Source organism: Staurois parvus, unplaced genomic scaffold (assembly GCF_062004578.1).
Source record: "Staurois parvus isolate SC_StPar_1 unplaced genomic scaffold, SC_StPar_1.0 ptg000172l, whole genome shotgun sequence".
Lineage (NCBI taxonomy): Eukaryota > Metazoa > Chordata > Amphibia > Anura > Ranidae > Staurois > Staurois parvus.
The window spans coordinates 10,109,403-10,126,343 of NW_028317968.1; the positions used below are offsets into that span (position 1 = coordinate 10,109,403).

General features: G+C 42.8%; 1 protein-coding gene across 1 annotated transcript in view; it reads right to left on the reverse strand.

Moving 5' to 3' along the window:
* The window catches only part of LOC149462635 (uncharacterized), a 460,266-nt gene extending 450,973 nt beyond the window's left edge, over positions 1 to 9,293 (reverse strand). Inside the window, exon 1 of the mRNA XM_089676647.1 lies at positions 9,194 to 9,293. Within this exon, the coding sequence (XP_089532773.1) occupies positions 9,194 to 9,274 (81 nt within the window). The 5' untranslated portion in view covers positions 9,275 to 9,293. The remainder of the gene's footprint in view (positions 1 to 9,193) is intronic.
* Between the last annotated feature and the right edge of the window lie 7,648 nt (positions 9,294 to 16,941).

Below are 16,941 nucleotides of genomic sequence, written 5' to 3' on the forward strand. Positions count from 1 at the left end.
CTCAGCTAGTTGCTTCTCGGTTATCCAAATGAGAAGCAACTTTTCTACATCTGCCAGAGCACGTGGCCATGGCTGTGATACTCTCGTGACTCCTTTTGCTGCATCTAATCCCCTTCTTTCCTCTTTAATATTGTTGCAAATTGTTGACGTAAACTTGTTATACAATCTTACGATGCTGCCTATTCGCATACCTCGTTCATCCTTCTCGATGATTTCCTTTTTAATTTCCATCATAATCATCTCCTTCTTCTTACTGCCTTCCTTTTCTACCTTTTTTTTTCTTAATCGGGGCCATTGTTGCAGTACAGAGGTGAGTGAGGTACACCGACTGAGACTGAGACAATTGCCCACAATCCCACAGCGAGAAAGAGAGAGAAGAACCATCGGCTCAGTTGTGACGTGACGCTCAGCAGTCGTACGTACTACTTGCATTGCAAGACCTCACTCGTTTATCAAGCTAAAATTTATCAAAAATTTTTGCTCATCTTGCAAAACATTCGCAGACCAAGTTACTCACAATCCAAGGTTTTAGTGTATATATATCACCAAAAAGCTGTGATTTTGTTTTGTCTGTCCACAGCACATTCTCCAAAAAGGATTTTGGCTTCCTCAGGTAAGTTTTGGCAAGCTCCAATCTGGCTTTTTTATGCTTCTGTGTCAGCAGTGGGGTCCTCCTGGGTCTCTTACTATAGGATCCCTTTTCATTCAGATGGCGACATATAGTGCAGCTGACACAGTTGTACTCTGTGCCTGAAGGTCAGCTTGAATTTGTCAGGAAGTTTATTGGGGTTCTTTATCCACCATTCGAATAATTCTTTGTTGCAATCTTCGGTTAAGTTTTTCCTCTTTCCTTTATATATAGTCTTGGCCAAACATATTGGCACCCCTGCATTTCTGTCAGATAAAGCACCACTTTGCCCAGAAAATTGTTACAATTTATTATTTGGCAGCACACCCCTTGGAAAAGAATAACTAAACTCAATCACTTCCTGTAACCATCAATGAGTTCTTACACCTCTTTACTGGAATTTTGGACCACTCTTTCGCCAACTGCTCCAGGTCTCTCAGATTGGAAGGGTTCCTTTTCCCAGCTGAAAACTTTCTACAGGCATTCTATGCGATTGAGATCTGAACTCATTGCTGGCCAGTTCAAACACTTTGTCTTAAACCATTTCTGGATGCTTTTTGACGTGTGCTTAGGGTCATTCTCCTGCTGTAAGACCCATGACCTCTGATGAAGATCCAACTTTCTGACACTGGACCCTACATTGCACCCCAGAATTTTTTGGTAGTCTTCAGATTTCATAATGCCATTCACACCGTCAAGACATCCAGAGCCTGAAGCAGCAAAGCAACCCCAAAACATCAGTGAACCTCCATCATGTTTGACTGTAGGGACTGTATTCTTTATTTTAATTCCTCACTGCTTTTTTGCAAAACAGTAGAATGATGGACTTTGCAAAAAAGCTGTAATTTTGTTTGTCTGTCCACAGCACATTCACCCAAAAAGATTTTGGCTCCCACAGGTTAGTTTTGGCAAACTCCAATCTGGATTTTTTATGTTTCTGTGTCGTCAGTGGGGTCCTCCTGGGTCTCCTACCATAGCATCCCTTTTCATAATTTTCATTAGTTACATTGCCATGGGATGTAAACTTCTTGATAATGTTGTGCACAGTGAACACAGGAACATTAAGATCTGTTAATTGATACAGGTGAGTTTAATTACAAATTACAGGAACATCAGAAACTTGTAATGCAATTACTTCTTACAATTTTGAGAAGGTGCCAATAATTTTGTCCAGTCCATTTTTGATGTTTTGCATGGAATGTGTCAGATTTGGCTTTTTATTTCTCCACTTCTTTGTGTCATACCAATACAAACAAAAGAAATAAACAAGAGAATGCCTAAACATTCGTAATTGCAATAATGTTCTGGGCGAAGTGATACACTAACAGAAATGCAGGGGTGCCAATATTTTTGGACATGACTGTATACACACATATATATATTTATATATATATATATATATATATATATATATATATATATAGTGGGAACTCGCTTCAACGTGGTAGAGCTTTTAAACGCACACAGCTACTCGCTTATTTTTCAAGGCCTTTTTTAGCCCACTTTTATTTAAATGAAAATGTCCCATAACATAATGCTTCCCACGCAGGGGTATCCACCAACAAAACAACGATTCAGCCTCCTGGCTTACACACAGTTCAATGTCTGTCTCCTGCAGACTCTTCCCAAATTATAGCCACTAGCACACAGCTAGTCTGGCTTCCACCTGACTCCAAGGCAGAGACCTCCCGTCTGCCAGGGTGGAGCCCTCCTGACTCCTAGCTGCCGGGGTGGAGCCCAGAACCCTGGTCCTGACTCTCTCTAAAGGCCTGCACACACCTGTGCAATCAGTCTCCTGGCCTATCCCAAAACCTGGTCCCAGGATTGGAGATTTCATCCCTCCCAGATCTCTTTGAAATCTCCAGGCTCCAGATCCCAAAACAGACCTTACAAACAAAGGAGGAAAGTGAAAAGCCACTTTCCTCCGTATCAAACACTTACCCTGGAGCCCCTCAACCTGCCTAGTTGAGAATCCTGGGTAACAGATCGTCACACTGTCACAATATATATACTAACTGTTTAACTCCTAAACCTGTTTAACTCCTAAAATGAATCCTTGACAAAAAAAATTATATAAATATATATATATATATATATATATATACATATATATATATATATATATATATATATATATATATAATTTTTTTTGTCAAGGATTCATTTTAGGAGTTAGACAGTTAGTTTTCTCTTTTTAGGGATATAGTCTCATCTCTGCTTTAAAGTTAGGCCTCTGTGTTCTTTAACCTTCTACAGGGTACCTGTCACACCTAAGCTTATGCAGGAATTTAAACTGTCCAGGCTTACTCATAAAAAAATGAACATTTGCTCTCTTCCTTAGCTTTACCTACTTGTCTGTGACTGACCTTTGAGCTAAAGATCACTTCTCACAAGCCTGACATTTGCTTATGCTGCGTGCCTACCTTCATGCTGATAACACATGCTGTCTCCCAGTTTGTAAGTGTGTATAAAAGCATCAAATAACAGAGCCCAGAACTATTTACAATCCTTAATATTTGAAACTGTTATGTATACTCTGCTGCTAAGACATAGCCTGTGTTATCAAAATGAGGTCTGACAGGCCAATGACAGTCAAACTTGAGGGGTCTCTTAGTTTTGACTGTTTGGTGCTCAGACACGGTAAATAAAACTAAGGGATCATATACAACACCTTTAAAGCTAAACATAAAAAATAATTTCAGACACAATATATTTAGATTTTTTTGTTCAATATTTTTTTTAAGCAGGTTTAGAAGGTGTACAAGATAGTGAATGCAAGCATACAAGATTCAGAGCAATCATCTAAGTAAAACAGTACAGATGTTACAACATAAAGTAGTACTGTGGTAGTATTCACTAGTGAGCCATGTTAACCAAAAGCATTAAGCCGTGGTTCATATATATGTGGCCGTGCGGGCTGCGTTTTGCGCAGGCACGAGAGCCCATTCATTTGAATGGACTCCCATGCCCCGTGACAAGCAGAGAAGAAGTCCCTGCACTTCTTCTGAAAACGCAGCCCGCACGAGAACCTCGGTTCCCAGTACGGTTGCGTTTTCCAGTGCCGGCGGCATACCATTAGAACTAATGGCACCCGCCTGCAGGTTCACATTCCTCTGTGTGGGTGGTGCGGCTGCAAGGATTTTCGTGCGGATCTGCAGCGGCACCACCCGCACAGATGTAAACCTAGCCTTAGAAGAGTTAAAAGTGTAAATAGTAGGGTAGGAGCAGAAAGGAGGAGAGGTTTGAGTATTCCAGGGAACAGGAGTGTGGGGGGAGGGGATGAGAGTCTTGGACTTTTTGGGGGATGAGGGATTCTGCTGATATAAGGTCCAATAGGGGTTCATAAATCCAGGAGTTGATGATCAAAATAAGCAGGAATTATATGAGTCATCCATGGGTCCCTTGAATTTGGCCATGGTGTCTGTGATTTTGCCACCAATTTTTCAAATGCTGGTGTCTGCAATAGTCCGTTTTCTAGCTTTTAGAACATGCACCATAAAGGTGAATTGATGTTTCATGAGGCCTTTGGGTTTAAGGCTAAGAAGCAGCTCATAGGGGTTTTATGTAGGACAGAAAAACAAATAGATGCCCAGGGTGAGTCATCTGATAGAAGGGAATCTTTAGGGATCACACTGACTTAGTTGAAGTTGCCAGTAAAGACAATAAGGCAAGGATGACAGTGAAATTGTCTGTCCAGGGTACTGCTTTAATAAACGATGCTAGAATAGTAGGTAGTAAAGTATTTTACATAAATATGTGTTTGATTCTGTAGATTACATTGTGTGGGTGTAAGAAGAATGTATAGTCTTTTGTTGTTCCATCCATTACTCTCTAACAATAGACCACAGCATGTTGCGCAAGTAGAACTTGAAAAAAGCATAATTGCTCAGAATCAGGGATAGAAGAATTTTGTGCGGCTTGATGGGAAGAATTAGATTGGAATCATTGCATTAGATGAGAGTTCCCATTTGGTTGTATTTTGACTATGTTGAGGAGACGTTTAAAGAAGCAGAGCTGGTTAGAGTTAGGTGAATAATAGGTAACAATCATGAACTCTTGGTAATGTAGGTGTGCCACCAGGAGCAGGTACCAGCCCAAGGGGTTTTTGATCTCTTTGCCACAAATGAATTGGGTGGATTAGTAAAAGCCTATTAGGATTACCTTGTGTTTCCTAAGGTCATTTGCTAAGCAGACTTGGGGGTAATGTGGGCTGAAGCACTTATGAGGAGTTGACGAACTTACAGTGCCATTCCAAGCTAGACAGCACAAAAATTGCTTTTTTTCATTATTAGTTGTTTATTTTATTTTAGAGATTCCTGATTTTCTTCTTTTTTAATGTCTTTATTTCTACTATTCTACTATATTCTTTATTTTTTTTATTTCTTGTTTTTGTTAAATTATTCACCTTCTTTTAATTTTTTCTTTTTTACCTGTTTCATCACTTTTAGCTACACATCCTTTCATTACAACTTTTTCTCAATGCATACTCTCTTTATGACACTACACTTTAGCACCTGTTGACACCTTCACATCACTGCCAACGATGCTTATTTATTCAGCGGCTGTGTGTGTCCTCCCCACCTCTGTGACCAAGCCACGGTGGGTGGGGCAAAATGGGGGCGTGGCTGGAGCAGCAGCCAAGGCCACCACGTATACCGACCTAACAGGGCAGGTTTGAGCAGCGTCCATCTCCTTTCATTACCAATGCATCTGAAGTACTTAAGAGCTGAGTTTTGGGAGAATTTGATTTTTTAAAGACAAACCAAATCTGCTTTTTGGAGGTGAAAGTGGCAAACAGCAATAGTGTGCTTATATGGGGAATTGGAACCTTTAACATTAAGTGTGAATATCTGAAGGCCCACTATCTTAAGTGCAGAGTGTTGAGTAGGTAAAGGTTGTAATGGGGAACTTCAACAAACTACAACATGCTCGGGAGGGCGGGAGAGTAGAAGATACAAAGACTAAAGAAAGAAGATGGTCAATGCAACAATGAAAATAATCACAACAGAACAAAAGAGCAATGGTAAAGCTGGTAAATGGTAAGCTCTTGCGATTTCATACCATGCTCATTCAAATGAACAAATGAACATGTAGTTCATGCATCAGGTTAGGCAAGGAGAGGACTGACTCCCTGTCAGGAACAACAGGGTTATATAACATACATCAAGGACATGTTGATAGCCTAATCATAACAAATAAAGTACTATAGCTGAGGTGGAAAGAATGGTGGGAAGTGTCTGACGGAGTCATACAGAGCTGTAGGTGCTACAAAACAGTGGCAGTCTTACAGATACACATAAACCTCAGAAGGAAGGATCATTTTTAAAATGTAAACATTTCCATCACATATGCTTTTCTGCACACTAAAAGCGACTACTGTGTCTCTCTGAGTCTACCTTAAAGAAGAACTTAATTAAAACCAGCAACTGTTGAGACAGTGAACACTTTGGTCAGGTATATGTAATGTACAACATAATGTATAGAGTGCAGGGGTCAGGAGTAAGTAACATCAAAACAACATTTAGAGTGCAGCATCTGGATGCGCCCACCTGTTCACATCAGATTCCCTCCTTACATCAAGAATCTCAAATCAGAGTTTGTCCTCAGAGTCCCCTCCCTACATCAGAGTGCTTCCCCTTACATCAGGGTAACCTCTCTACATCAAGGTCCCTAGAGTCACCTTTCCAGCAGCAAGGTCCTTAGTGTTCCCTCCTTACTTCAGGGTCCCTGGGGTTCCTAAGCCATACATCAGGGTCCCCAAAACCACCCACCTTACAATAGGGTCCCCAGAGTCACTGTCAGAGTCTCCAGAGTCACCCTCTCTTACATAAGGGTCCCCAAAGCCCCTCCTCCTTAAATTAGGGTCCCTAGAGTCACTTCCTTAAAGGAGGGTCCCCAGAGTTTCCCTAGTTACATCATGTTCCCAAAGTCCCCCCTTTATATCAGGGTCCCCCCTCCTCTTCACATCAGGGTCCCTAGAGCCATTCTTGAATTAAGGCAACAAGAATGAAAGATAAAAGGAAGGGGGTGCTTCTAAAGTTGGCAATAGACAGATTGAAATTAAGCTGGTTCCTGCTGAACTGTATGAATTTTGATTCATCTATGGGAAGACTGGTTACACAGAAGATGATCTGTCAATCGACTTCAGTACAACCAGCCTGTTGGGTTTTTTCTTACAATTACTGCTGACGGCTATTGTCAGCAGCAGTAATCATTGTATTTTGACGGAGGGGGAAAGCTACTGCTTCAACCCCTGCTTGAACGAAAGAAAATTGCTTAGGCAAGCCATAGATTTGATTTTCTTTCCTTCCACCAGGGGTTGCAGAAAAGAAAATTGCTTGATTCCCCCATCAACACAGTTAGTGTTGATGTTGGAAACCCTCCCGCAACTCTATTGTATTCTGGCAGCAGGGAGCCTTTCCTGCCACAAGAACACAATGAACATTGCTAGTGGCTATAGCCACTGGCAGTAATTGCATGTAAAAAATCTGACAGGCTGGTTGTACCCAAGCCGATCGATGGATCGACTTGGGTACAACCAGCTTGTCCACAGATGGATCGAACTCTGCCGGTCCCTGCTGAACCAGCTGAGATTCAATCTATCTATGTCTGGCTTTAATGTGTGGCTACCCTATGAGTAGCCAAGCAAATGAATGCACAGAAATAAAGCGTTAAAGAAAAGTAAACCAACTCACCTGATAACAGAACATTCATTACACACGGTTTATTTAGTGCTGGGCTGACTCTCTATGCAGTTAACACTGACAGGCCCTGCAAACAGAGATGAACAATCACTGCACATTCTGACTTAGCCTTATCTAATGCCGGGATGACTGTCAGAGTATGCAGTGAACCCTGGCAGTAAACAAGGCTGTGTGTGCAGTGAATGTTCTGTGCTAAGATAAAAAGATTTATTTCAGTGCAACACTTTATTGCCATTCATTTGTCTTCTTTTAGAACAGGGGTCTCCAAACTTTCTAGACAAAGGGCCAGTTTACTGTCCTTTAGACTTTAGGAGGGCCGGACTATGACCTTTGAGAGTAGAAAAGATCCTGATGTCAGTGGAGCAAAAAGAATGCCCCATCTTTGGTGTCAGTGGCAGGAATTGTGCTTCATTGTTGGTGTCAGTGAGAGGAATTATGCCCTATCAGCGGTGTCACTGGGCCCCATTGTTGGTGTCATTGGGAGAAATTGTGTCCCATTGTTGGTGTCATTGGGAGAAATTGTGCCCCATTGTTGGTGTCATTGGGAGGAACTGTGCCCCATCATTGGTGTCAGTGGGGGGAATTATGCCCCATTGTTGATATCAGTGGATGAAATAGTGCCCCAAGGGCCAGATAAAAGAAAGCAAAGGGCCATATCTGGCTCTCAGGCAGCAGTTTAGAAGAAGAGGAAGAAGGGAGCTGCTGATTCTCCCAGTGTGCCACTGCCTCTCTCTACTGGACTGGAGCAGGATTTCCGAAGCCGACCACAGAGTCCCGTGGTGAAGATGGGCTGTTGGCTTTTGGGGGGGCACAACTGAGATCTTCCAGAGCGTAGCCCACCCTAGCAACCCCCCTAGATAAGGCCCTGCTGGGAGTGAGTGTCCACGGTTTTCACATCCTAGCAACATGGCAGGATGTTGGCGTTGCAGGCTTCTGGGGGTACCAAATGACCTACAGGTATGACAATAAGATTACTGAACATTTTCCAAAGCTGAACAGTTTTTAATACTGGGGCCCCTTGACTGCATAGGCTATTTTCTGGAAAAGGTGAACTTGTCCTTTAATGCAATCAACCACATGGCATCTAGAAAGGATATGTACAACGTAGCAGGGACCTTCCAATCCTGAAATTTGCAAACAAATTAGCATCTTTTCAAAAGATAAAGAGGAGCGTCTGGTCACCACTGTTCGACTTGTGACACCGACAACAACAAATCACATTAGCTTGCAGCTCTGCATGCCCATATGAAATCATCCTACATTCATTAGCTAAACAAACTGTTTGTTACTTTTACTAAAATAAATTACTGTTTTTCTATTTCCTGTTGTGAGGATGGTGGTGTAACCAAAGCCGCACAGATGCATCCTGGGAAGGCAACATCACCAGTCTCTTCTCCCTCAGATGATGCACACTGCCACGTATTCCAAAATGCTAACCCAGAATTCCAGGAAGTCGATAGATTCATCTGCCCTTAGTGAAAATATCCACTGTGAGAAAAATGTGGAGGAGAAGAAGAATAACATCTGTAAAGAATAAAATGCCTGCAATTATCTATAAGTATCCGTTCGTAAACTGCGATTACTAAACATTTTTAAGGGGTTTTTTTTAATTTCTAAGTTAAGGGTGAAGCTTCTCTTTAATGTTTAATTGTCCTACAGGGTCAGAACAATTTGTAGTCAACAGAACGTGATTCATCAGGGCATCAGGTATTTTGTGAGTTTTTGTGACACCATCTTTTTTTTTATAAGGACAATAGAACCAAAACCCTTTCCTAAAACAGGGCCTGACTTTATAAACCAATCTACTCTTAATTTACAATATGAACCAACTGGTGCTTAAACAATTATTTATTCTTCCTACCTTATGCCATGGACTTCCTGGTAACAAAGTTTCACGCAAGCATTGTGCCAGCCATGGCTCATTTTGTACGCTGTCTGACATGGGATCTGGAAGTATTTTCATTTCTAAAAGATTAAGGTGTAAAAAACAGCAGAATGTGATATACAATGAAAAAAGTGAACATTAGTAATGCAATATAAAATGTAAAACACCTGCGCTTGGATAAATACACACAAAATAAAAAATTATTAAAATAAAATAAAAAAGCTGCTTGCATAAAAAGGCAAATACAAAATGAAATCAAAGAAAATGCAGCGCTAATCTATAACATAATAGATAATCATAAAGTCCAAATAATAATCAAATAGATTTGGATAAATTGCACGAGAGGAGTTCGGCACCATATACCATCACCAAGACACCGAAATGAATAAGCCCCTTACCGGATCGGTTCAGACCGAAACACACCGAAGATGTCAATTGGAAGACGAAACGCGTTGGTGGAGTTTCAGCATGTGACGTCACCGTGTTCTGGAGGGACGGCAGCCATCTTTCTGGTTGGAAACTTTTATGTTTAATGCTGATGGGAGTCCTTTTTCTGGCTTTTCAAGGACCTTATAAGAGGAAAAGTGAACCTTATCCTTAGGAGGACTGTCAGCTTTATCATCCACACTATTGATCCCTTTTCGTACTGCGTATATTGACAGGTGTGTTTCGGTCTGAACGTCCGGTAAGGGGCTTATTCATTCGGGTGCCTTGGTGATAGTATATGGTGCAGAACTCTTCTCGTGCAATTTATCCAAATCTATTTGACTATTATTTGGACTTTATGATTATCTAATATGTTATAGATTAGTGCAGCATTTTCTTTGTTTTCATGAATGGGAGTGATGTCATTGCACCTCGGCCACTGAAACGGTGGAACCCCGCAAACCCGAAAGGAAGAGCGTGTGAAGATAGAAGCCCTGTCAGCTGTGACAGCACATGGGGGGGCTTTGCTTTAAGGTATATCTTACATAATCTTACATATATCTTACATAATGTGCTAGTATACGATGCACACTATGTCATTACCTTGCAGGGGGCCCAGATTACAATTTTTTTTTTTTAGGAATTACTACTGCTTAAAAACAGAATAAAGATGCTTTAATTCATTCTGTGATATCTCTGGAAATTAATCAGCGACTCTGTCCAATGTTTCAGTTGGACAAAGCAAGCCAAAAGGATGGCAGCTTCTGCTGTGCTGTTTCTTTAGAAAACTCACAGTGCTCTGGAACCCTTTGTCCCATCAGGACCGGACTGACCATTTGAGCACTCGGGCACTGCCCGAGGGCCCAGGGTCAGTAGGGGGCCCCATGAGATGCCCCTGGTACCTTTCATTGGCTTTTTCATAGGCTTTTTTGGGTGTGGGCAAGCACACAGGAGCCCCATGATCCCCTATTGCCCAGGGGCCCCGTGAGTTGTCAATCCGCCCCTGTGTCCCATATTAAAGTGGTATTAAACCCAAAACCAAAAATGTAATATATTGCAGCTTACCAACCATTAGATGTAGTGGCTGCATTAGTATTCTTTTTTTTAAATTGTTTCCCTCTGTTTTCACCTGGTGATCTGGATCGTAACACACTCCTGGTATTAGGGTGTCTGCACTCTGGATTAGATGAAGGAGCACAGGGGACACCTTTGCACAGCAGCATTGTCAGCCTTGGAGGAGGGAAGTATTAGATACAAATTCAAGCTGATCTCCAGCTCACACTTTATAATCAGTTACAGATACAATTTTTTTTCCCCTTTTGGGATTAAGGTTTTACATAATTAAATAAAAGCTGATCATTGTGAGCAGCCCTGTGAGTGGTAAATGGTTTGTCTCAACATTCTAACTTTGCTAGACAGCTCGTTGTGTTGAAAAATAACAGATTTGCTGGCAGGATCACAAGATGAAAATAATAGAAAGTAAGTCTAAAAGAGAAAACTAATGCAGCCATCAGATGCTAAAGCATGTGTTTAAAAACCTAAACTGTTCCTTTCTAACTTTAGGCTCCATTCACATTAGGATGTTTAAAATAGCTGGCGGAATCCTCGCGATTCTACCCGCGATTTGGAAATGCAGTTTGACCATGTGAAAACACGCGATTGCGTTTGGAGGTGCCATTAAATTCAATGGCACCTGAAAATGCGAGGCGTTTTTGCCGCGATCGTGGCAACACCCAAAAATGGTTCCGGAACCTGTGATTTTGTTTGCACGATCGCGGCGCATTTGTCCTCCTGAAAAATGTGCTGCACATGGCAAAAACACCCTGCCTTTTCAGGTGCTACTGAAATTAATGGCACCTCCAAACGCAATCGCGTGTTTCACATGGTCAAACTGCATTTTCAAATTCATACAAATATCAGTCCATTCCCCTATCCCCTATCCATGCTAAACAGTGAGGATGGAGGTATCTGATCTGCTAGCTATTTTATTCAGCAGCTGCAGCACTTGCAGTTGTCTGCATATCTGAATAGCAAATGCATCTGACAGGATGCAGTCATTGATCGGCCAACATTTTTCACACGGCTCAGTCAATTTTTAAATTGACTTTTGTTGAGCTGAGCAGGGCTTGTAGACCATGGCTTGAATTTTGGCAGGTTGTGCAGGCATCAGCTGTCTATGGCCAGCTTAAAGTGGAACTGCATGCACAAAAATGTTCATGTAAATATATTCTTCAATGGGAACAAAGGATATAAATCCACTTCATGTGTACCAAGTGCCTTTGCAAACCAAGATATTACTTGTAAAAATAGCAGTGGCGTCATCACTGTGCTGTATACAGCCTATGCTGACAGCAGAGCTGTGGGAGGGATCCAACAGGCTCCACCCACAACAGGTTGCCTGAAGAAAACTTCAGCAGGGAGTGGAAACAAAACCAGTCACCCTACACAAGGAGAGAGAGCATCACTGACTGGTCTGTATTACTGGAAGCTCCTACATACAGATAAAGTCTCACACTGGATTACTGCACAGATCTGGAGTAGATCCACAAAGCACTCCGAGATTTAAGTTAGAATACACATGGCGAGGAATATATGATCATGGAGTTCAGCTTTAAGGTGGAACTACACTGCATCTGAGCACCACAAACCAAAAATAATATTTAATTCATTTTTAATACCAGAGGGGCATGCCGACTGCCAACCTAGATGGATGCCTGAGAGAAGAGCTCTTTACGGCTGCCGGGAGTTGCACCATGGTCCCTCTTCAGCCCCTCTGCCTCCTGCAACCCTGCACCATGCCACAACGCTGGAGAGAAGCTCCTCAGCCCTGGAAAGTGTTGTTTTCTTTCCCAGCGGTTCTGAGGAGGCTCTAACAAAATGGCGGTGATGCCCATACCTCACATGCCGCTACTGGCCCTTTAGCGACAGCAACATCACTATCCACACAGGCAGAGACTGCTGCTGCTGGGGAAAATAAGGTCCGGCTTTTCCTCTCCTACATTCCTCAGCCCAGTGAAATCTAGGCCTCAAAGAGACTTCCCTAATGCAGGTGAAGATGACATGTTTGGAAAACTAAGCACAGATGAGCAGATGTTCCACCTGCTCTTCATAAAAGCGATCCAGTTGCTGCATTCCCTACCTCACGTCAGCCTGTGTCAGATACAATAATGAAGGATATGCTTCTTTCTCTTAGAGCCACACTGCAAGCAGACATGATTGCCTGTATGAACCAATCTAAACTTAAGCTCCAAGAACTTGGCGACAGAGTGGATTATGTAGAGCACTTCATATTGGATTTTACCTCAAACGACAACACTCTGGTTGATGCTCATACAGCTCAGGCTGAACAAATCACATGGATCAAAGCAAAACTTGCAGATCTGGAAGATAGATCAAGGAAGAACAACCTGAAAATCAGAGGTATTCCCAAATCGGTGCAGCCTTCACAACTTCGGCACTTTGTACGTGATTTGTTTCAAACTGCAACCCCTTCACCCTCATCCGCGGACCTTACAATCGATTGGATTCACTGAGTTCCCAGATCCCGCTTTCTTACAAGCAGAAGTTCTGAGGGATGTTATATTATTGGTCCACGTCTTCCAGGTTAAGGAACAACGCTTGGCAGCCTTCTGACGTCCAGATCAACGTCCTGAAAAAGCCTCCAAACTCCGTCTTCTCCTAGATCTGTCTCAGTTCATGCTTCAGCAGCGCAAAAAACCTCCTCTCTATCACAAAAGCTTTAAGAAATCAGCAAAACTGGAAGTAACCTACAGGGGTTCCACTCCCTATATAGTCTCATTAGAAGAAGGTCTGACTCCTGAGGCAATGGGACATACTCCTCAATCCATCACCTAACGAACGCTGTCCCCGAGCAGCTCCCAAAGCTGCTCCTGACTGGCAAACTACATGCACCTGGCAACCCACGCTGGCTGGCTAATATGTCTACCCAGGGGCGGACTGACCATTTGGAAACTCGGGCACTGCCCGAGGGCCCAGGGTCAGTAGGGGGCCCCATGAGATGCCCCTGGTACCTTTTTCATAGGCTTTTTTGAGTTTGGGCAAGGACACAGGGGCCCCATGATCCTCTATTGCCCGGGGGCCCCATGAGTTGTCAGTCCGCCCCTGTGTCTACCTTTCACAGATTGTGCCTTACAACGCTCCCGGTGGCACTACAGTTTCCTCCTCTCTTTTGACCCCATTATGTTTCGCAGAGAATTCTGGATATGTGATTTTGAATTTATTTTCCTTGTTTCACGTTGAAACCGTTCTACTAAGCATTTTTTTGGTCTTCTATATTCTTTTGGATCCAGTTAGATCCTGGTGTCTTCCCTGGCTACATCTTTCTACTGGCAAATTCACTACATACAAACATCAATATTTTCTTTTTTTTATCCTGGGGTCTCATTAGTGTTGCTTGCTATATGCCTTTCTGCTTACTACTTGAAATATGGTCGACGCTCATCCTATCTACATCCCTTACTGATATTAAAGGTACTTAAATTTTTATCCTTTAACTTGAATGTTCTTAACCATCCTGTTAACGGCTGCTCGGTGAGGAACGAAGCCTGTAAACATGTAGCAGATGTTGTCAACATACAAGAGACCCACTTTCAGCTGAATACCCATCCTAGATGTACCCACAAATCCTATCCTCGTGTCTTTCTGGCGTATGCTCCGCAGAAGAAAAGAGGAGTTCTTTTTGCCATTTGAGACACTGTCTTGTTTACCTTAAAGGAGTGTATCACCAATCCATTATTTTGCTTTGTCTTTTCAACTCTAAGCCGTATACCTTAGTGAACACCTAAGTACCAAACTCCCACCAAATACAGTTTATCAAAAAGCTGTTTTCGAACATCAAATCTGTAAGATGTGGCCAACTCATTATATGTTGCGACTTCAATATGGTGATGAATCCCTCCCACAATTCCTCATCGTAACTCCAAAGTCATTGCACTGCTCTGGCAAACCTTCTTTACACTGAAGAACTATATGGTATATGGAGATGTCATCATGGAGGAGAGAAAGACTACACCTTTTTTTCTCCAAGTCATCAAACCTACTCTAGAATAGACTATTTCTTTGTTGATAAATGGCTGCTTCAACAGACCTCTTCCTCCTCCATTTCTGACACGTGGTTTTACCACGCGGCAATTTCTCTGTCGGTGGAAGAGATTGATGTCTGTTCCCCAACATATGTTTGACAATGTAATAACTCGGTAACCCAACAGCCCACCAATTGTCAAGTCTTTTTTTGTGATTATTTCAGCACCAACTCTTCCTCTGATATTGATATTTTCCCGTTATGGAATGCTCATAATGCTTACAAAAAGCAATTCAAGGGCAAGCTTTCTGAGCTCTTAAAGTGGTTCTACAGGCTCAAGTTTTTTTACCTTCATGCATTCTACGCATGAAGATAAAAAAAACCTCTGTGCAGCATCCCCCCCAGCACCCCCTAACACTCACCTATCCCTCTCTCGATCCAGCGATCTGCACTGGAGTCTAAGGTCTCCCTCTCCTCATTGGCTGAGACAGAAGCAGGAGCCATGGTCTCCCAATGCTGTCAATCACAGCCTGTGAGACAATGAGACGATAGAGAGGGGGCGGGGCCGGGCCGTGGCTCCATGTGTGAATGGACAGAATGAAGCAGCGGGTGCCCTCATAGCAAGCTGCTTGCTGTAGGGGCACCTGACAGGAGGGAGGGGCCAGGAGCGCCGGTAGGGGACCTGAGAAGAGGAGGATCCGGACTGTTTTGTGCAAAACTACAGTACACAGCAGGTAAGTACAGGCATATATGTTATTTTTTCTTTAAATTGGTTGTAAAGGTTTATTTTTGTTTAAGTGTTTCTAAACAAACAACAGTAATATCAGTCTGTATATGTAGTAAAGCATGCTGGATATAATCACTGTGGAACCTAAAAGGTCAATCCTTTGCATTGTGTAAAAATGCTGTTTGATCCTGTCTTCTCTGATTTCCCCCTTCTTCCAGTGTCCCCCTCATATTTCCTGATAAGACATATAGTGTGGAGACACTCTGCACATGCTCAGTTTGGCGTGTATTGCTAGAAAGTTTTTTCTTTCTTGGGAGAGTGCATGTGATCAGCACAGGGCCAATCAGCACTCTCCAGAAGAGGTCAGGGGTCCTACATCCTCCTACAGGAGAATGAAAACTCTTCCTACAAGCTGTGTACCAGTGCTTTGCTGGACACTGATAGAAGTCACAAGACTGCTGTAACCGCTGATGAGAAAAGGTATTTAGCAGTTTATATTTACTAAAATAATTGCATTTCCATGTTGTGTGTACTGTAGGAGACCAGATGTAGTAAATGCAGGGTCCTGGGTTTAGTAACACTTTAAACTCCATCCACTCCTTAAAGCAGAGCTGCACCTAAAAGGAGAAGTTCCGCATTAAAGACTGGTTGCCGCCCCCTGTTAAGGAAGGCACCTTTGGGGGAGTAGGTACCCAAAATTGACAGGTACCCAGTCCCACTTCAGCTGCAATCTCCTAGATGATCAGAAGCTAAAGTTGTTCCTCCCTGTAGTCTTCTGGCACATGTGACAGGTCCCAGAAGGCTATGAGACCATTCACAAAGTGCAGAGCTATTCGTTCATGCGCAGTGGGCACCCGGCTGTGTAGCCACAAGCTGTCAAGCTGTCACAGCCAGCTGCCCACACTGAACATGCCAGTGCCAGGGAGAGACTCCCCTGAAAACTCCTGTGGTGTATTACATAATTTGCCTAGGCCTGGAAACTAGGAAGTAACTGAAGAAATGTAAAAGAAATGTTTTAAAACAAGTAAATATGATACTGTATATTTTCCTATCTATTTACTAATTCTAGCAGCATAAGGATGAAAAATAGTCAATGTTAAATTTTACCTACAGGTAAGCTTATAATGAAACTTACCTGTAGGTAAAATGAATATCTCCTAAATGTGCATAATTTAGGAGATATTCAGTTTTTTCTACAGCCGGCGCATGCGCTCTGAAGGAACGGCATGCCTGTGCCGTTCCTTCAGAGCACTGTGCCTTGTCCTGAGACTCCCGTGCACATGTGCAGGAGCGACGTCATCGCGGCTCAGCCAGCCAGATGACCGGAGCTCACGAACCCAGAAGGAAGACTGGGTCAAGATGGAAGCCTCTACAGCAGTGACAGCGCGCCGCTGGAGGGCTTCGTTTTAACCCCTTGGTGTCGAGCAAACGCAAATTAGCATCCCCACTAGACTGGGCTTTTTCAATTGGACCGCTAATTTGTGCACCTGTCTTTGTGCTGGGAGCGTGCTGCACGGTGCGCTCCCAGCA